The sequence below is a fragment of the Triturus cristatus genome, chromosome 2_2 (genome assembly GCF_964204655.1).
Source record: "Triturus cristatus chromosome 2_2, aTriCri1.1, whole genome shotgun sequence".
NCBI lineage: Eukaryota > Metazoa > Chordata > Amphibia > Caudata > Salamandridae > Triturus > Triturus cristatus.
In genome coordinates this window covers 227,324,658-227,345,834 of record NC_140582.1, presented here as the reverse complement: position 1 = coordinate 227,345,834, position 21,177 = coordinate 227,324,658, and the positions used below count along the sequence as shown (strand labels likewise).

The 21,177-nt window shown below is 49.2% G+C and overlaps 1 protein-coding gene across 2 annotated transcripts in view; it reads right to left on the bottom strand.

Moving 5' to 3' along the window:
• ECPAS (Ecm29 proteasome adaptor and scaffold) overlaps positions 1-21,177 on the bottom strand; it is an 819,497-nt gene that overhangs the window by 319,443 nt on the left and 478,877 nt on the right. For both annotated transcript variants that reach the window (XM_085641278.1, XM_085641277.1), the window contains exons 39-40: positions 15,500-15,591; positions 15,342-15,408 (exon numbers count right to left, since the gene is read on the bottom strand). In XM_085641278.1, the coding sequence (XP_085497404.1) occupies positions 15,342-15,408; positions 15,500-15,591 (159 nt within the window). The remainder of the gene's footprint in view (positions 1-15,341; positions 15,409-15,499; positions 15,592-21,177) is intronic.

The following is a 21,177-nucleotide window of genomic DNA, read 5'->3' as shown; positions in this document are numbered from 1 at the left end:
CCTAACTATCAACCTGGACAAAATAAGAACATTGATAATAGGGAATAAAAGGCGACAACCTGCAGCCTGGTTTTGGGGAGAGACCAGAATAGAAGATACAATAGAGTATAAATATCTTGGCGTAAAACTGGACTCCGGCGGTCACTTCCTGGCACAGAAGAACAGCTTGAGGCAAAAAGGTTTAATAATAGCAACCTCCTTAAAAACCTTCAACTCAAAACTATCTAGCCCATCGATCCTGCCATTGGCAGAGGTGGTCCGTGCAAATCTTTTACCAACAATTACCTATGGTAGCGAAGCACAGAAAGGCAGGGACGCGGAAATACTTGATGCCACAGTGACAACCGCATACAGGGTCATTTTCGGGCTGCCGAAATATACCTCACCCGCTCAAATCAGACTTGAGTTTGGCATCCTGAAACAAACAATTGCCAGACAAGGGGCCTTCGTCATTGCATGGGATAAAGTGCGAAAAACTCAGAGGAACGTTAGATGAACAGCTATGGAGAGAGCTACAAACGCACACTACATCACCAGCTGCGAAATATCTTTACATTAGCCTAGACAAATTAGGGCTAAATCAATTTTGGGAAACATCAACACCTACCCTAATCTTTAAAAAAACTGTGTGGAAGACAGTGAAACTCCTATCATGGCTGGAGGATAAGGCCGCACTGTCAAAGAGAGCCCATGGGTGGATGACCTTGAGCACATACACGAAGCCGGGTGCCCAAGCTTACTTCGACCTGGGATACAACAAAAATATAAAAACTGCATTTATGAAATACAGATTTAGCCTGCTCCCCTGCACTCAGCATCTTCCACCTTGGCTACGCAATAAAGCAGGCACCGTGTGCCGACTAAGTGGAACAGCACAGGAAGACCTGCTGCACTTATTAAGCTCCTGTAAAGAACTCATCAAAGAATGAAAGAAATTATTGAAACAATTGTTTAATTTACGAGGGATTAGAACAAGGAGGCAAGCCCTGCTGGCATGTTTCGCACCTAGCGATCCACAACTGAATTGCAGAGCAGTAACATTTCTAAGACTGTGCGGAAGCAAAATGCCAGAAATGGAAATATCAAGAACCTAGCCAGAAAAAGTATAAGTCGACGTGCAAGGCATCTTTGAAGACAAATTTCAATTTTTAAATTAAGAAGGAAAACTTGATAAGTCATTATGCTGGTATAGCTGCTCAAAACTAGCAAGGTTTATCGGCATGGTTTTAAGACATCAGCATTATGAAGGAACAAGTTTTATGTATGTACTTGATAAATGTTTTTCTGAATATATATATATATATTTTTTATAACAAATTGTAATGGTTTTAATTAACTATGCAAATAAAAATTTACTTTCTTACAGTCTGACGCCTGAGAAATTCAAAGGTAAGGCATCTGCAGCTAGAGGTCTGTCAGATTTTCGGTTACAACTCTCCATGAGGCCAAACAGTTTTATTCCAAGTGAAATTATTGTGCAGGAAGAAGTACAGCTTAGGACAGTTGGGTTCTCTGGGGTAGGAACTTGCTGATTACATAGCTGTCATGTCCCTGCATCCCACAATCACCCCTACATCCATCAGATAGAATCCAGCCCTTCCTAAAACCTAGCTACATCTCAAGGTGGTTTGTTGTCATATGTTTTTTGTTCTTGCTAGACAAGGTAGGATTGTAGCCTATGCCATTTTCAAGGCCTTCCTAAAATTCACCTGTGCTGTAAGCACTGCAACTTCAGCCTCTGACCACACCTCAGCTAACTAGGAGGAGTTTAGAGCTTGTTGTGACCTCACCAACATGGTTATGGGACATTAAGGCTTAATCAAAATATTCATAGGTAAAAAAAAAATTGAGTGAAGTCATTAAGCCCAGATGGCATGTTTCGTGTCTATGAATGCCTATTTTCACTGTTCGTGTTGAAACAGTGCCTGTGACAGCCACCGAAACATTCACCTATCATAAGGCAGTCCCACACCATGTGCAAAAGCTTACCCCACTTGTTCTGCAGCATGGGCATTCATCTGTAGTACCACTATATATTCTACCCAAGCCCTCGAGCGTTTGGCATGTTTGATATATGTTGTTAAGTTGCAACCGCTTAAAACATGCGTTCCTGGATACCTTGGCTGTATGATTAAATAATGTTGCCAATTCACCTTCAGTTAATTCTCTACTGATATCCGACACCCATCTGGCCTTGACCTCATTCAGCCTGGGTTTGCTGTACTGCTGATTACAAGAGGATTACCAACTTCTTTGAAATCATTAGAGTTAACATCCCATGCAATGCTGTGTGTCCAAGTGGTTCTTTAACCTCGCAACCCCATTTCTGATGCGCAGCTTTAGTGATCACACTAAATAACGAAAGCTGACACAGTTGGATATGATATATTAGTATAAAAGTGTCAAACATAACTAATTTGCTTCTTCATGTAGGTCTTCTTTCAAAGTTGGGTGTCTATCAAACAAGCAATGCTACATAATTTAGAAAAGTACTTTATATACGTGTCATGATTTCCTTCTAACCAAGTGGCTCACCCAGCAGTATTTCACAACTCTAAAACAATCTAGAAGACAAGTACAGGTGGGCTCCACCAGCAACATTAAGTATAGCGAGTGGTCTCAGCCTCTTCCCTAGTGTGAGAGTTTATCAGCACACAGCAGTATTTTTGTAAAAGGGGGATTAAAACAAGTCTTGTAAATCTTGTGTAAAACTTACACAAAACATAAAATGAAGCATAGATTGACCAGATACGGTATCAAAGGGACATAATCTAGTTTTGAGGCTACTCAAAAAACCCATGGGAAAGCAAAGGAGATATTTCATAGTGTCAGACCTAAAGCAGAATAACAAAGAACGTTCTTAGGGTGAATACATTCGAACAGACTAAGATAACTAGTCACAATCTGTGTTCCTTCCAGAACCCTAGGCCTCTCAGAGTCCAACAATAGACGGAATGCTTGAGCTACCGTTTAACTAGTACTAATACAGGAAGAAGTGTCAGTAAAAAGGGACTGCATCCTCATGATAGAATATGCAGTCATAACATATGCAATCCAGTCCAAAATATTATCTCTGATCAAGGCAGCCTCATCATTGCGCTAAATTGAATGCCAGAAGAGGACTGGGCGGGCCCCAATTAGGTCCATGATATAGGGAAGCCCTAGTTCATTCAGCAGGATAAAATGTGCAGCAGATATAGGGGCAGATAATTTTCTACAAAATCTATTTTCTTCTTGTTGGACCACCAAACAGTTCGAGACCCGCCCCCCACCCTTCCACCCCAGACATAGCAATTGGCAGACATTGGTATTTGTAAACTTGCAGCAGTGGTAAGGCATTGACTCCATTGGTTGTGGAAGGCTGCCTATTGACCCATTAGACGCAGCAAATGTAGCCTAGCAGTGTACTATATGAACAAGTTACCTACCTTTGGTAACAATACATCTGTAAGAAACAGTTCGTTAGACATTCCTTACCTTTCCCCAGGCGTCAGACTGGATCCTGAAAATTTTTTCGTCAGCAGTACCTCTGCGCGTCGGAAGATGGCGTCGGTCAGATCCGCGTCTGCCGTTGGCGTCGCGGTCGTTGAGATGACGTCACAGTAGGTACTTAGACGCTGCCCTCGCACCCGGACGTCAGTTCTGTACACTACTTTCCACGCCAGAAACGCAGAGCCATGCAAGACACTGACCATTGGTGCACAAAACTAAGGCCCTGAAAGGACATCCTTAACCCTAGAAATCAGTTCGCAGAATGGGGAGGATGGGTGAGGCGGTAAGGAATCTATAACCAACTAATTTTTGTTACAGATATATCTTTACCGAAGGTAAGTTACTTGTTCATCTGAAAGAAACACGTTAGTTATAGATTCCTGTGAGAAGTTGGCCTGGTTTATGATGTTCACTAATTAAAGTGACCAACTTGTACCATGCCAAGCAACCCTTATGGTGTGGTTGTAAGTCAACCTTTTCGGACCAGCTGCCCTAGTGGTAGGGTAGGCTAAGCAGTCTTTCAGGCTAAACTCGTTTTGGCATGTAAAGCAAGCTGTTTTACCATATGTAACCCCCTTTTATACCAATGAAAGGACACCACACAGATATATATTCAAAATATATGTATTTATTACTCAAAGTATCCCCTAGACTCTTTATGAGCACAGGAGCACAAATCGTTAAACAAGGAAGTATCACAATATACAGAAGTTGCACTTTATATGGATAGGCCCTGGTGGCCGCTCAAACCATATACTAAAATAGTGGTATAAGTACCACGAACAGGAAAGGGAGAAGGCCTAGGGCCTCTAGAATCGCTGGGCCTACAAGGAGCTAACTTCAGTTAGTGACCAGGAGGTCCACGGGTCGCGTGTGCAGTGAGGAAAGTTACACGCGGGCTCCCATAGGTTTTCAATGGGTGCGTAAAAGTTCAAAAGTTACTGCTAGAAGGGTCTTCTGGATGGACTACGAACTTAAGACTTAAAACACAGACACTAGAGATGTTTCTCTACACTTGGGCACCGGAGTGCCAGCTTTACCTCACCCACAGGAAGCGGGTGCATAGGTCTCGAAGTGCGTCGGGTTTCGTCTATCTGTTCAATAGAGCCTGACGACAAAGATGCTGCAGGCGGTCGGTCCGGAAGAGATGCGGTGGATCCAAGGGTGGATCGGAGTTGTAGAAGACCTGTAAGCAGAGGGGACAGTGTTCACAGTCACCAGCCAGTGACCAGCGTGGCACCAGGTAGGTACCAGGCGAAGTCGGGTGCAAACAGGTGAAGAGGGGTAGCTTGTCTCCGCAGCCACGTGGTCCCTGAAGGTTGACGACGTCTAGGAGTCAGTTCACGAGCTGTCCCACGCAGGCTCTCGCTGTCGGCGACTTAAAAGAAGCAAACAAGCCTTGGCAAAGGCAGGAGTCGTAGGAATTGAAGAAAGCTTCTAACTCTGACCAGCAAGGTCAGAGGGGCTGCTCCTTTGGAGGGAAGCAGGGGCCAGTCTGGAGCAACCAGACCAGCGTCGTAGTTTTCAAAGTTCGTCGCCAAGATGGCCACTAGCCAACGGGCCAGGGTCCGGTTAGGCGCGTCGAGTTGCAAAGTGCAGAGGGGCCCCACGCAGATCGTGGAGATGCTGGAGGGCTCACCTTTGGTGCAGATGCTGCTCGGATGTTGGGCTTCTCAGGACCCAAAGCACAACTCGGAGGGAGCCTCTGTTGTCGCGCTTGCAGCTTGTCGAGTGTCTTTTCAAGATGGCTGGCTCCACGTGTCTCGGTGCCTCCACGGGTTCCTTCTTTGCAGGGACTGTGGATCGGGCTGTGAGAGGTCTGGAGGTCCAGTTCTTGTCAGTCTCTGGGCTCGGGCTCCGGCGGGAGGCAGCGGCAAAGCAGACGTCGATTCGCTGGTTGGTGCTTGCGTTAGCAAGATGGTCACTCCCTGACCATAGGGGAGATTTCCTTCACTCTTCTGTGCAGCAGAACATCGAAGTTCCCGTCTTCTTCTTAGTTCCAAGTTGATTCCAGGATGTCTGAAGTCTTAGGACACAGCTCCTACCTTTAAGCGGATTCTAGGGGCCGGACTACCTGCTAGGTCCCTCCCTAAGGGTGGGACCAGGAAGGGGGGTGGTTACACCCCCAATCCTTTGTCCAGCTCACCCCAGGTCTGGTGTGCCACAGGACCGGTTTGAACTGGCATATGCACCGAGGCTCCTTGTGAGCCTCAGGCATGTCTGATTCCATTCAAGCCCTACCTGACCAATACACAAAATCCTGTGTGGGGTGGTGCTCGCACCTCCCCTGGCAGGAAACCCTTTGTCCACGTCTCCCAAGCTGGAAGGACTCCCAGCAGCAGGAGGGCAGACTTGTGTCTGTGGTGGCAGCGTCCATTTTGTGGAGCTGAGGCTATGTCTGATTGTACCCGGGTTTCAGGTTCTGTACATGTCGTGTCCCTCTAGAAGGGTGGAATGCTAACCCCATCGCCAGAATTGGCGAGGGGTTAGTATTCCAATTCGTATGACACCTTACTCGACATGTTTTGATAAAACCAAACCAAAGATAGCATTTAACCGCGAGGTTCATAATGCACTTAAGAGTATATGGTATGGCGATATCTGGGAACAGTAGAAGGAAGTTGTTCCGACCACTGCAGACAGGCTCAGCTCATGCCAGAGCACCATCTCACATGAAACCAAGCACTCTGCCTTCAGGATTGTTAAGGCCTGCCATAGGAGTGACTTATAGGTTAATATATGTCCCATTTAAGGTTAGGTATAGGTATACTATACCTAAGTAAGAGGTGGATACACCAACTTACCCCAGCTGAGTGATCAGCCAGTTGTGTCAAATGGTTAGGCCAGGCCAGGGGTGGCACAATACATGCTTCAGCCCCTGGTAGGCCTTAGATACACCAATGCCCTGGGTACCTAGTATACACTGGTACAGGGGCTCACAGGGTGATCCAATTCCAATTGGTTATGCACCTAAAGTGCATAGTGTCAATTTAGTAGAGAGAACAGCAGACTGAGATCCTGAATGGCAGGATCTCAGGCCAACTAAGTTGAAAAACCAGCTAGACACTAGGCAAAAATTTGGGGGTAACCATAGTCAGATATCCACCTTCCTACAATTCCTTACCTTAGAATAGATACCCCAGCAATACCAACCCCGGAAGTGGGTCTGCGAACCAAGATCACACCAGAAAGTCCTGTAGAACAGACAGTCAAGGCAATAGTGTTTGGTAAATGTGTGCAACGAAGCCCATGTAGCTGCCTGACAGATGTCGTTTAGAGGAACTACCCGTCCAAAAGCAGCAGTGGCTGCCGTCGCCTGGTGGAATGGGCACGCAACCCCACTGGAGGCTCCTTCTTTGCCAGAGAAGAACAGGCTTTGATACACAAAACGACCCATCTGGAGATAGTCCGCTTGTGTACGGCCAGACTTTTCTTGGCGCCCACGTAGCCAACTAAGAGTTGGTCATCCACCCAGAACTGTTTGGTGCGATCCAGATAAAAGGAAAGCGCACGTTTTGGGTCCAGACAATGGAGCCTCTTCTCTTTCGAAGTATGCGGAGGCGGAAAGAAGGTGGGCAAAGTGATGGGTCTGCCCGATGTGAAAGGCAGTGACAACCTTGGGCAGGAAGGATTGACGAGTCCTGAGAACTACCTTGTCCGGATGGACAGACAGGAAAGGAGGCTTAGAGGAATGGGCCTGGAGCTCACTCACTCTTCTGGCAGATGTGATGGCTACCAGGAATGTGGTTTTAAGCGTCAGAAGCCTTAAAGGACAGTTGTGAAGCAGCTCAAAGGGAGCACACATTAAATAGCTTAAGACTAGATTCAAGTCCCACTGGGGCATAACGAAGGGAATAGGAGGAAAGAGATCAGTTATGCCCTTCAAGAAACAATTAGCAACCGGGGACTTGAAAAGAGAATGCTGATCTGGAAGCTGAAGGAAGGCAGAGATGGCCGAAAGATAGCCCTTGAAAGTGCCCAGAGCAGAGCCCTGCTGGGCCAAAGAGAGGAGGAACAAGAGAACCTCAGAAAGAGGGGCAGAAAGGGAATCCAAAGCCTTTGCTGTGCACAATGCCACAAATGTGTTCCATCGGCAGGCATATACCAACTTAGTGGAGGGACGCCTGGCTGCCAAGATAACATCGCAAACTTCGGGAGGCAAGTCAAATGATATCCACTGCCGCTGCTCAATCTCCACGCAAGGAAGTGGAGGCTGGACAGGTTCGGGTGGAGGACCGTCCCCTGCTGCTGCGACAGAAGATCCTCCCGAAGAGGCAGTCTGATCGGAGGAACGATGGCCATGTTGAGCAGCTCGGGATACCAGACTCTTTGTGCCCAATCCGGGGCCACAAGAATGACTTGGGCCCGGTCGCGCCCGATATTCTTCAGGACTCTGGGTAGAAGTGGTATAGGTGGAAAGCCATACAACAGTCCGCAACTCCACCCGCAACAAAAAGCGTCGCTGAGCAAGTGCCGCCTTGGAAATTCCAACGTGCAGAATTGCTGACATTGCGCGTTCTCTTCGCTGGCGAATAGATCTAACCAAGGCTCTACCCACTGCTGAAAGAGACCTTGCACAACATCAGAGTGGAGACACCATTCGTAATCCATCATGAACCTGCGGCTGAGTTCATCGAACCTGCCAGGTGTTGAACCACCAGGGAGATGCCCTGATGTTCCAGCCATGTCCAGAGGCAGAGGGCCTCTTGACATAGGATCCATGACCCCACCCGCCCTGTTTGTTGCAGTACCACTTGGCAGTGGTGTTGTCCGTGAACACCTGCACTAATCTTCCCCAGACAGAGGGAAGGAATGCCTTCAGTGCAAGACAGATCACCCGAAGCTCCATAAGGTTGATGTGGGGCTTGGACTCCGCCTGAGACCAGAGGCCTCTGATCTCCGCCTCTCCCATGTGGCCACCCCATCCCAGAAGGGATGCATCCGTTACCACTGTGTGCTCTGGTTGGGGAAGGGAGAGGGATCTGTCATTGACCCAATCCTGGTTCGTGAGCCACCACTGCAATTGTCACGCAGTGCCCTCCGTGATCTGGATGCAATTGGAAAGATTCCCCGATGCTGCGCCCACTGTTACTTCAGGTCCCACTGCAGAGCCCGCATATGCCACCTGGCATGAACGACCAGCAGGATGCAGGAGGCCATGAGGCCCAGCAGCCTCAGAGTCATCATGACCGAATCCCAGGATAGAGGCTGAAAGATCGGAATCATAGCCCGAATATCCCTGACTCGCTGTTCGGGAGGATAAACCCCAAACTGCGTAGTGTCCAGAACCGCTCCGATGAAAGGGAGCTTCTGAGAGGGAATCAGGTGCGACTTCAGCACATTGATGGAAAACCCCAGCAAATGCAGGAGGTCGCCGTAGTCTGGAGGTGGGAAACGACTGCCTGAGACGAGCCCGCCTTCAACAACCAGTCGTCGAGATAGGGGGAAGACTGGAACCCCTGATCTGCACAGATGAGCTGCGACCACCGCCATCACTTTCGTGAACACCCGAGGGGCGCTGGTAATGCCAAAGGGGGGGCACGGTAAACAACGTGCTCTTGGCCTACCATGAACCGCAGTTAACGCCAGTGGGCCGGCAGGACGGGGATGTGAAAATAAGCATCCTGCAAGTCCAACACAACCATTCAGTCTCCAGGGTGGTGGGCAGACAAGACCTCAGCGAGCGTCAACATTATGAAATTCTCTTTCCGGAGGAAGCGGTTGACATTCCTGAGATCCACGATAGGACGCAGGCCCTTGTCCTTCTTGGGTACCAGAAAGTAGTGGGAGTAGCAACCACGATCTACTTCTGGGGCAGGAACGCGCTCGATGGCTCCCTTGGCCAGGAGAGCTGTGACTTCCTTCCTGTTGGAGAAGGGCCAGATGATCCTCCGACATGCAATAGTACTGAGGTGGCATGGCTGGAGGGGTAGCCTCGAAGAGGAGGGAGTAGCCCCTTCGGACTATTCGCAAAACCCACCTGTCCAATGTGATGGTGCCCCAGTGGGGGAGGTCATGGCGGATCCTGCCGCCCACTGGCGTTTGATGAGCCTGAAATGTCGGACTAGGAAGGCTTGGAGGCTGCTGCAAAGGGGGGCGGGGGGGGGGATTGGGGATGGTGGACTGGCCTGCCAGCTAGCCCCCTGAACCAGAGTAGTGGATCCCACGTCCCTGGCCGCACGCGATTAGGAAGCTTGCTGCGGCCTGTGGCTCTGGGCGGGATGTAGTGGGGCACCCCTTCCGTAGCCACGAAAGGGGAGAAAAGCAGACTGCGCTGGGTGAGTGGAGAGGCCAAAGGACTTGGCCGTAGCCTGGGAGTCCTTGAAACGCTCTAGAGTGTTGTCCGCTTTGTTGCCACAAAGGCGACGGCCATCACAGGGCATGTCCATGAGTGTGTTCTGGACGTCCCCAGAAAAGCCAGTTGAACTCATCCAGGCATAGCGTCAACGGGCTACCAACGTGGAAATTGCTCTGCCTAGAGAGTCGGCGGTATACAGCCCACAACGGATTGTAAACTTCGCCGCATCCCTCCCAGCGACAACAGCCTGAGAGAGAGCACTGTCCGGGCCTCCTCCGGGCACTGAGGCAGCACCTGCGCAACCGAGTCCCACACAGAGTGGGAAGAACGGCCCAAGAGACATGCAGTGTTTACCGACCACAGTCCTAAGCTGGCGGAAGAAAAAAACTTCCAAAGATGGTCCAGCTTCTTGGATTCCCTTGCCGGTGGGGCGGTAGGGAATGTGCTCTTGGAGTCAGACACTTGAACCACCAAGCTCTCAGGGGTGGGGTGTTGGGAAAGGAAAGTGGGGTCGCCCGGAGGCGGGCGGTGGCATCTGGCAATCATCCTATCCCCCGTGTTGGGCTTGGACCATGTGCCCAAAAGGATGTCAGTAAGGGCCTCATTAAACAGCAGCAAGGGCTCCAAAGAGCTCGCTGCCGGCTGAAGCGCCACTGTCAGGAGGTTAGTCCTGACCGCCACAGTAGGGAGCTCGAGGTTGAGGGCCTCCGCGCCCTAGATAACACCACTGCGTATGATGCTCCCTCCTCCGTAGCCACGATAGGAGGAGACAACATGCCAAGAACAGGGGAGGTGTCTAGATCACTGGCATCCCCCAGTTCCTCTCTCCAGTCCTGCTCCGAGTCGAGCTGATCAGTCAAAGGGTCACCTGACCCCTCCCAGTCATCCTCCTCCTCCTTCTCTGGGTGCCAAGTTGGCCGAAAAAGGACCCCAGGAGTGAACAGGGGCACAAAAACCCCTTCGGCACCGAATCCAGCATTGGGCGACGCCGGTCTGGCTCTGGGTCCACATCAGGATGGAGGCCGGGGTCGAAGCCGGCCAGGGGCACGACCAGCATCAGTAGCGGAATCAGTGCCAGAGGAAGCGGCGCCGTGAAGGCGTAATAAGGTCAACCGGCGCCGATCCGGATCCAGGCCTGGATCCAAGGGGGGCCTGCGGAGAAGGCCTAGGCCCCCCCAACAGAGTCCGCAGAGCCCGAAGGCACGCCGGCGGAATCGGGCTGCCCAAAGATGGCGTGCATCGCCTCGTAAAATGTATGAAGCTGGGCAGGAGTCACTACGGGTCCCGGAAAGGGAGGGAACCGCAGTGTCGACTCTTCGGGCTCCGGCGTGGAGCTGCGGGAAGGGCACCACCCGCATCCCTCGTCGCGTCAGCCGACTGAAGGGGAGAAGTCAAAGAGCGACAAAGCTTCTTAGACTTCTTTTTGTGCTTCGACTTACCCAACCCCGAGTGCGAAGACTTCGATGACTTGGACGAATGGTGATGGCTCCGCGACCAGTCCCTCGACCTCCCTCGCGAACGGGACCTCGAATGGCTTGGAGCCAACTGCCGGCGCTCAAGAAGCTTTTGGGACTGCTCCCGCAAAGCCTTTGGAGCCATGGACCGGCAGTAGGAGCACGACTTGGGGTCGTGGTCGCGCACCAGGCAAAAGAGGCACACGTGGTACGGATCCGTCACCGACATCAGCCGGTTACAGGAACCGCAAGCCTTGAAGCTGGGCATCCCTACGTGCACCAGAAGTTGTAGACTCGAAAAAGACGTAGACAAAAGTCACTCGAAAAGGTCAGTCAAAAAATGACTGGAGGTACCACTCTCTCCGTATCTGCGCTAGCTGCCGCGGAAGAATAAAGATCTGACATCCGTGCGCGAGGGCGGCGTCCAAGCAGCTACCGCGACATCATCCCGGCGACCACGACGCCAACGACGGACGCGGAGCGACACCGCCTTCCGCCGCGCAGAGGTACTGCTGACAAAAAAACTTTCTGGATCTAGTCGGACGCCTGGGGATAATTCTAACGTAAGGAATCTATAAGTAACGTGTTTCTTTCAGATTGGAAGACCATGACTCCCTTAGTAGAAAAGATAATACCAAGATATAGAAAAGTGCTAATGCTGGTTAGATGGTCAAAGCCTACTCGTATGTTTGAGAGGAATCTGTGTTTAGGGTCACAAGACATAATATAGGATTTAGTACAATTGGTCTGCAGGTAAGGGTGTCTATGAAGTCAACAAAGGCCTGTACTAGCATGTGCAAAGCTCTGTGGGTACATGCTATCAGCACTGCGTTGTTCGTATAAAGGAGTGTGTGGAGGGGATTGCCCTTTATCATTGGTATATCTGTGGTGACACACACTAGAACAGGATGGAGGTAATTTCTATACAAGATGAAGAGAAGCAGGCAAGCACACAGCCTTGTCTTACCCTGCGATGGATGCCAATTTCACCCGAAACCTCCCCCTGCACACTTATACAGATTCTTGCCCTCATAAGGTAGGCAAGGAAATTAATCAGCGTTGTGTTCATCCCCGTGCAATAAGGAGGTGCCACAATTTGGCCCTGTTGATGCAATCAACTGCTGATGATGTGTCCATGAATGCTAGGTACAAGGGAGACTGCTTGGCCAACATATATTTGCCCAGGACTAAGTTTAGGTTAAGACACTGCTCGACTGTTCCCATTTCATGCCTAAACCCGTACAGGGAACGGTGTAACGCTGACGCATCATGGAACCAATCTATTATCCAGTTGTAAACAATCCTACCCAGGATTTTTACAGTAGTGTCGATTAATGAGACCTACCGATAACATCCTGGTTGAGAACAATCTCCTTTCTTGAAAATTGGCAATATGGTGGATAATCTCCAAGTTGGTGGCATGGGCAAGATTATTAAAGAAGTTTGTAAGAATGGGCGCCCAAAAAATTGCATTATTCTTTAAAATGTCAATGGGTACCCCATCTGAGCCAGGTGCTTTACCTCCTGCGCTTTGATTGATCGCTTCCTCCACTTCCACTACGGTTGTCGGAAATCCTGCAGCTATCCTCGAGTCAATAATAAAAATTTCAGATGATATGGATGCGGCATACATTTTGTCGAAAGCTCCTCCCAGGTACTGCAAGGAATATGGTAGGTAATGGTGCTAAGGGACCTCAAGTTACAGCTCTTTAACTCAGATACAGTGGTCCAGAATATTTTAATATTACCCATCTGTGCCTGAACTAGCGTATCCCAGTAACCAGTCACAACATCCTGATATCTCTTCGTGATTATGGCCTTATACTACTTGCGTCGAAGGGCTACTAAAATTGGGTCCCTAGGTCTAGATACCAAGGCTTGTCAAAGTACCCTATATGATACAAGATATGATTTTCCACAATTAACTTTCAAGCCCAAAGCTGTGCTGAACGCCCTCAAAATGTAGAAGGTGGATTTAAGGCTGGTCGAAGCATCACACAGGTACAACAAAACATTGTCTACATGCAATTAAATGGTATGATGCTTGCTGGCAGGATTTTAACCCTTGGTTGGCTCCTCCTATCTGACAATATTTGCTAATGGTTCAACTGCTAGTGCTAAAAGGAGTGGAAAGGGGTATATCCTTTTTGAGATGCCTCTCAATTGGCGAAGACCCCAAGATAACATCCTTTTCGGGCATATGGAAGTGGTTAAAATAAGTCTGCAAGCAAGAATCTGGCCATCAAACACCATCTGTGAAAGCATATGGAGTACATATTTCAACCCCGGAGTATCAAAAGCTTTTTCATTTCTAAGGAGGCCACCAGAGGGACAGGACCACCCCAGAGACTACTTTCAATAAAAAGAACAGGCCCCCCCTATTTTTAGAGAGGTGTTCTTGTTAGGGCTAAACATGCTTTGATATGGGTGAACTAGCAATGGCAGCAACTTAAACAGTCTTTCAACTGGTATTAGCTTTCTTAGTACCTCGCAGTAAATGTCCTGCAGCAAGAGTAGGCAGTACAAAGTGTTCCATCGCATCCCAGTTGGGTTTAGTAGCACTAATATGATCAACTCTCTTGCGGTGGGTGGGTGGAAGCCTTTTTTATTTAACTGCTAAATATAGGTCCAGGAAGTGGGGAGCTAATAAATCTCTATGAGAAGAGTTGTAAGCCTTTAGGGTGAGGGGTTCTACCTTTTGCCAGAGTTGAGACAGCAGACTAGACTGTTTAATAAGGAGAAATCTATCAATCATTGGCTGTATGATCATCAGGCAAGTTATCCACTGGGCTTTCCAAAAACTTCCATAAAAAATGCTGGCATCCAGCTAAGTTAACTAGACACCATTAGTGACCTCAAAGTCAGACAACCAGAAGCAAAGGTGTTCCTCACTGTAGCAAGCAAATTCTCTACTCCTACATAAAGACAGAAAGCAATTAGCCTTCTTCTTGCATTTACCGAATCTGCAGGGAGTCGAATAGATTTGCAGTAATGTGGCAAATCTTAAATGCGGAGGCCATATGCTCATAATTACAATCAAAAAGAAAATATTCATGGGTATTTATAAAAGAGTCTCTTGGAGGCTAATGGAAAGTGCTGGCAAATATTACTATCTGAACAGCTGGATCTTCGGTGTCAAATGAATGTTTAGCAGATCATTTGGAGACAGAATCTCTAGGGGAATGCTATTTCAGAAATACCAACAAATATGAAAAAGAAACAATGAGAATTTCAATAAGCCAAACCTCTGAGCGGAGCTCCTAGTTTTCTGATGACCTGGGTCCTGATGACTGGGAAGTCTTCAAGTCTATTCAGCATCACTCTATGTTAGTTCAACACTATAAGATAAGTGCACTCCCAATGCTAGGATTGCATGTTATAAAAGAAAGGGTTCAAGTCTCCAAGCTCTTATCATGGAGAACATGGGGAATAGGATGAAGCCTGTTCATGACAACTTAACAGGCTGATGGAACATTAATAACCTCCTTAGGAAGGGAAATATCAAAAGTGTGCGGGAAGTAGGGACTCAATTTCACAAAAGACTTACATAGGTTCTTGAATAAAACCCAAAATAAATTACATCTGGGAATTCGCTTAAGATAGGTAAATACATGGCAGCCAATCAAGTAAGACCAGCAATATAGTCTTGTTGCTTTCAAAATTTCACTAGCCGGCACAAAAAGGCGTTCAGCAGATTTGGCACAATCTGTTACTTCACAGAAGTACCAACAGATGCACCAAGAGACAACAATATTAGGTTGTGCAGTACATTTTATACTGAGATGTATCAACACAAACAAAAAAGCAGGTTAGGACCCTCCTGGACGAGAGAACAGTCAGTTTAAATATTACTTAAAATGGATTCGTGAGTTACAGATAACAGAGAAGCACTTCTGCCCCATCTACATACCTCAGGTTGAAGGAATCAGTTAACTTTAATCTCAGTATCAGCCATTAAAGTGAGCTAGAGCTCACAAAAAATCCCCTCTTTTAGCTACATCAATCCTACCCTTTTTCAAATAACAATGACCTTCAATTGAGTTCAAGGAGCAACTTTAAGAAACACAGATCAATGACGTATACAAAATTGGACTTACCTTCCTTCTCCATGTACCAGCCACTAAGCTTCTGAAGCAATTTCTCAGTACTGCTATCTTTTGCTGTCTGTAATCATAACATGTGAAGCCAAAGTTCATTAATATTTATCTACAGAAATTACATAATTTAAGAAACTAAATACTGAAACAGGGCTCACCCGAACTAAATGTCCCATCGCAAATGCATAAGTCTTCTGTACAACGCTGTTGCGGTCATTCAATCCGCTGAGAAGAGCACTCATGATTTTACCTGTTTGTAAGACCATGGAAACACAGGGAAATAAATTGGTGAAAGCATAACCTTTGTGTTCTATATATTTGCAAAGAATACAAATATGAAGGAATTACACATTCTAGTGTTCAAATAGTAAGGGCTGCAGAGGTAGGGAGTATACCTAGTTACATAAGATTTGAATACACACAGATGATAGCCATATAAAATAATGATAGTAAAACCAGTTCACTACTTCTTGAAAAACCTGTAAGAGGTATTAGGTGGGCCTTTGAAAATGGAACATAATCAGCCACATAACATTATGGCATTATTTCACTACTCTGGCAGAGCCTACGTGACACTAACTCAATTTCTTGGAAGTAAAGTGACCGATGTCTTGAAGACGATAAAAATAATACTCACAGGAGAAAAGACAATTGAGAATGGGGCAAGGTACCCTCATAGTAAGTCCAGTACCCCCGACCCCTTTCCCTGACATGCGTCGCTCCTGGGACCACACCAAAGTTGGCGCTAAACCCTACCCATCTGCTTCTCTCGACTTGTCCTGCCTGTAAACAGCCTCCCCAAACCCTTGAAGGTCTGTTAAGTACTTCGCCAACCAAGCCTCATCTCCCTTGTGGAGGAGTATTTGTCTCCCTGCATCTGCAGGGGCCAACCACATATGCCCGGTTCACCATTATGTTGACCATCAGGTCTACCAAGGGAGAAAATCACCAGGAGGAGGTCATTGAGAGAGGAGGAGGTCATTGAGAGTCCAGGAGGTCGGGCTCATCGCTTTACCATGTATCTCAAACAGTTGAGCCATTTCAGGCCCTCCCTGCTTCAATACCTGGGGTACCACAGCCCTTTCAAGCACCAAGGCTTGTTGTGTGTCCAGCCCGGACACCACTGACGCCAAGACCGAGCTGCCAACAAGGGACATCGGGATCTCGAAGGTCATCACAGAGAGTGGCCCTGCAGTCTTGTTTTCTCTCCCTCTCCAGGCCACCTAAACCAAGTGAGAACCTCTGACTTGAGTGACCCACTGGACAAAACACGTCTCCATCCAAGCCCCCCAGCCCTGGTCCGCATAAGCCAATGGTGTCTTTGTACTCCAGAGATCCATAAGAGCAAAGTCCTCCTTTGGTTTCTGCCGGACTGGGCCCTCAGTCCCCACTTGCAGCCTTTCTCTTTGCAGCTACTTCTCCATTGACTTTACCAGGTAGCACTCGAGGCTACCATCGCAAACAGCACCTCTGCGCCTAGACTCACCAGGGCAGGTAAAATCGAACTGCTGGTAGTTTCTTGGACCTTGGTCTTTAAGCACCTTAAGTCCAGGAGAAGAACCTTGTAGCACGTTTGCAAGTGTTTCTATGCAGTGAATGTTTCTCTCATAGAATAACATTACCAGGTTCGAGGCTCATACCTCAAAACAATGGACTGTATTTTTGCTAATGCTACAAAAATCTATAACTCCGAAAGTACACACCTGATGCCAATTATCTTTATGTCTAAAAATTTTATAAAAATCTATTATTTTTCCAAATTGATCTAAAGTGTCTTAAGTGTGCGTCTCATTTATTGACTCCATGTGTACAACAAATGCTGAACCCTACCCTCAGATAAGCCTAGGCTGCTCAACCACACTACCACAAATAGAGCACTTGGGATTATTAATTTAAGACCTGCCCACCAATAAGGGTAATCAGTACTTTTGCCATGGTGTGCCCTTACATTGCCACTATCACATAAAAAGTCAGCATCCCACAGGAGCCACAAGGATAACCTGGGCTCCGTTCTTGATCTTTTTGAGAACTCTGGGCAGGAGCGGTATGGGCACAAAGGCATAGAGGAAGCCTGAGCTCCACTCGAGAGGGAAAGCGTCTCAGAGAGCCGCCTTGGAAACTCCAGCCCACAGAACTGCTGACATTGGGCACTCTTGGTGGTGGAGAACAGTTCTAACCAAGTCTCTCCCCACTGCTGAAAAGAGACCTTGCACCACCTCCGGATGGAGATGCCATTTGTGATCCGCTAGGTATCTTCGGCTGAGTTCAACTGCACTGACGTTCAGAGAGCCTTCAAGGTGTTGAACCACTAGGGATATGCCCCGACATTCCGTTTATGTCCAGGGATGCAGGGCCTCTTGACAAAGAGTCCATGACTCCACCCTTCCCTGTTTGTTGCAGTACCACATGGCAGTGGTGTTGTCCGTGAGCACCTGCACTAGCCTTCTCTTGATGGAGGGTAGAAAGGCTTTTAATGACAGCCAGATCACCCAGCGTTCCAGAAGGATGATGTGGAGTCTGGATTCCGCCGGAAACCACAGGCCTCTGATCTCCACCTCTCCCAGATGGCCGCCCCATCCCAGGAGTGACACATCTTTAACCACGGTTAGATCTGGCTGGGGAAGGAAGAGGGGTATTCTGCTGACCCAATCACAGTTCGTTATCCCCCACTGCAGATCTTGTGCAGTTCCCTCCGAGATCTGGACCAGGTCAGAGAGATTCCCCTGATGCTGCACCCACTAGAACTTTAGGTCCCACTATAGAGCCTGGATATGCCAGCGGGCATGTGTCACAAGCAGGACGCAGGAGGCCACGAGGCCCAGCAGCGTCAGAGTCAGTCTCAACAAAATCCAACATAGAGGTTGAAACATCACTATCATAGCCTGAACTCACTGTTCGGGAGGATAGGCTTGAAACTTCACTGTGTCCAGAATAGCTCCAATGAATGGGAGAATCTAAGAGGAAGCCAGGTGTGACTTTCGTTTCTTGATAGTGAATCCCAGTGAGTGCAGGAGGTCTGCCGTAGTCCGAAAGTGGGAGATGACAGCCTGGGGCGAGCCCGCCTTCAACAGCCAGTCGTTGAGATAGGAGAATACTGGTACCCCTAATCTCCAATGATGAGCTGCAACCACCGCCCTCACCTTGGTGAACACCTGAGGGGCACTGGTAAGTCCAAAAGAGAGCACAAGCTCATGGCCTACCATGAACCATAGGTAACGCATGTGGACAGGCAGGACGTGAATGTGGGATGGGGCCTGTAAGTCCAACACTACCATCCAGTCTCCCGGACCCAAGGCAGATGGGATCGAGCGTGAGCATTTTGAACTTCTTTTTGAGGAAGAAATTGAGAGGGTGCAGGTCTAGGATAGAAAAAATTCCTCGGTCATTCTCGGGCATCAGAAAGTTGCAGGAATAACAACCACAACATAATTCTGGCATTGCCACCCTCTCTATGGCTCCAGTGGCCAAGAGAGTCGCCACTTCCTCGCGGAGGAAGGAGAGATGGTCCTCTGTTAGTCTGTCGCAAGTGGGTGGAATGGGTGGAGGGGAGGTCACGAAGGGTGGTAAAAGCCCCTTCGGACAATCTGAAGAACCCAGTGGTCTGATGTTATTGACCTCCGTCGGGGCAGGTGATGGCGTATCCTGCCTCCGACTGGGTGCCATGATGGTAAAAGGGCAAAATAAAGGGGTTTGGAGGCTGCTGAGGGGGGCGGGACTGGGCCGACCTCTGGCTGCCTGAACCACGGGGTCTGTAGGTAATGGTCCTTGGCTATGCAGAAGCTGATAAGTTTGCTTGCCATGGTGGCTGGGTGGGTAAGACGCATGGTGGCTGGGTGGGTAAAGATGTGTCTGAAAGCCCCTTCTGTAGCCATGAAAGGAGCAAAAGTCAGACTGTGGTTGGCGAGTGTGAGAAAGTGCCATCTTTCTTGCATGGTATGTCCCCACATTTTGCTGAATGTACATTAACTGAGTGTGCCCTGGGCTCCTGCCAATCAGGTGCCCAGGGCCTATGTTCCTTCCCTAAAAACTGTGCTGAAACCTAAACCCAAATTGGCACACCCTGGCCACATGTCAGCCCCTGGTAAATGGTACACTAGGTACCCAGGGCCTTGTGACCAGGAAAAGCCCCCAAGGGCTGCAGCACTTATTGTGCCACTCTTAGAGGCTCTGTACCCTGACACAAACACACTGCCCTTGCAGGCTGAGTGTCTGGGTATAGAACAAAACAGAGTCGACATGGCACACATCCCTGTGTGCCATGCCCACAACACACACTGCCATGGCATACATCAGCCACCCCCTCTAACTGGGTGCCCTATGCCAGTGGTGTGGGTACAGTAGCATGAGCCCTGTGCCCCTTCAGTACCCCGGTCCATTCCTGGGCACTGTAAGTGCAGTGCTGCCATTTAAGAGTATATGGTGCTGGGAGATCGTCAACACGAACTCCACTGCACCATGAAGGCTCTACTGAAGACTGAGAAGTTTGGTATCAAACTTCTCAGCACATTAAACCTGCACGGATGCCAGTGCAGGATTTAATGCACAATGCACGACAGAGGGCATCTTAGAGAGGCCCCCTGAACCTAACCTACAATCCACGTCTTGTCTGAGGGGCTGCCTAGGTTGCCACACGGCAGACATGTTGCTGGACCCCTGGGTAGAGAGCCATCCGCGCTCCTGGGCCTGCAGCAATGCACATCCTGGGCGATGTGCTAGGTCTAGGCAGGGGAAGCTTCAAAGGGACACCGCCTTTGTGAGCTTCTCCAGGCCACTTGCTGTACTCAGCAACTGGTCCCTACCGGTTCTAAACCCCCACTCTGACGGGAAGACTGGCCGGAAACCCCAAGGAAGGACAGGGGGTGTGCCAGCCTCTGTCAACCCCACCCCTCAGGTGGGGGAGACTAGGTGAAGCACCTCTCCGGGCTCTTTCCATCTTGAAGATGGGGAGCACTGCCCAATCAGGACTAGGCCACTGCTCCCTCCCACAGGAGAGTGGCAGCATAGGGGGTGTACCCACCCCAGGGCAGGGACCCAGTGGTCCCTGCCCTTCACCTACCTGTAACGCCCCTAAATTTAGTATTTAGGGACACCCTGAACCTTCCTTCCTTAGATCCAGATTCCGAAATAGCAAAGAAGATCAAGAAGCAAGAAGACCTGCTATGCAGCTGCTAACAAGAGGAAGACACCATCTGCTTTGGCCCCAGCCCTACCGGCATGTCGACCCTCGAACCTGCTCCTGCTAAATGCCGGCATCTCCCGTGGCCAGCAACCTCACAAACCCCGGAGGACCTGGCTACCTTGCGACTCTAAGCCTCAGGGCCTCCCACGAGCAGTGGTACTGCTCAAAGCAAGTAACTGAACCCTGGCATCAGCAAGGAACTGCGAACCCTGCACCCGCCAATCCTGGCCTGTGCTGGAGTTGACAAAGACCACAAGGACGTCTCCCCGGCGACTGTGACCCCAAATCCAGCACCCAAGGACCCACCTCGACGCTCCGGACGACGCCTGCAGCCTCAGAACAAGGGACCCCCCCCCACCCCCCAACAGCGATCAACAGAGGGTAAGATTTCCCGACACCAAAAGGCACCCATGCACCCGGCGCCCTGCAGTCCCCTGGCCCAACTCCTGGGTACCTCCCTATCCTCCAACTTACCTCTCGAAGTGGTGGTCGCACCTGAAAAATCTTCGTTCCCGAGCTTGAGCCTTTGTTCGTTCTTGAGCTTCTCCATTGCAATCCATTGAGCGCCCGACGGCTCAAAAGCACCCTGCACCCAGCCGCCCGAGTGCCCCTGGCAGTGCAACCTTTACTCCAATCTACTTCCCCATTTGCCCTGAG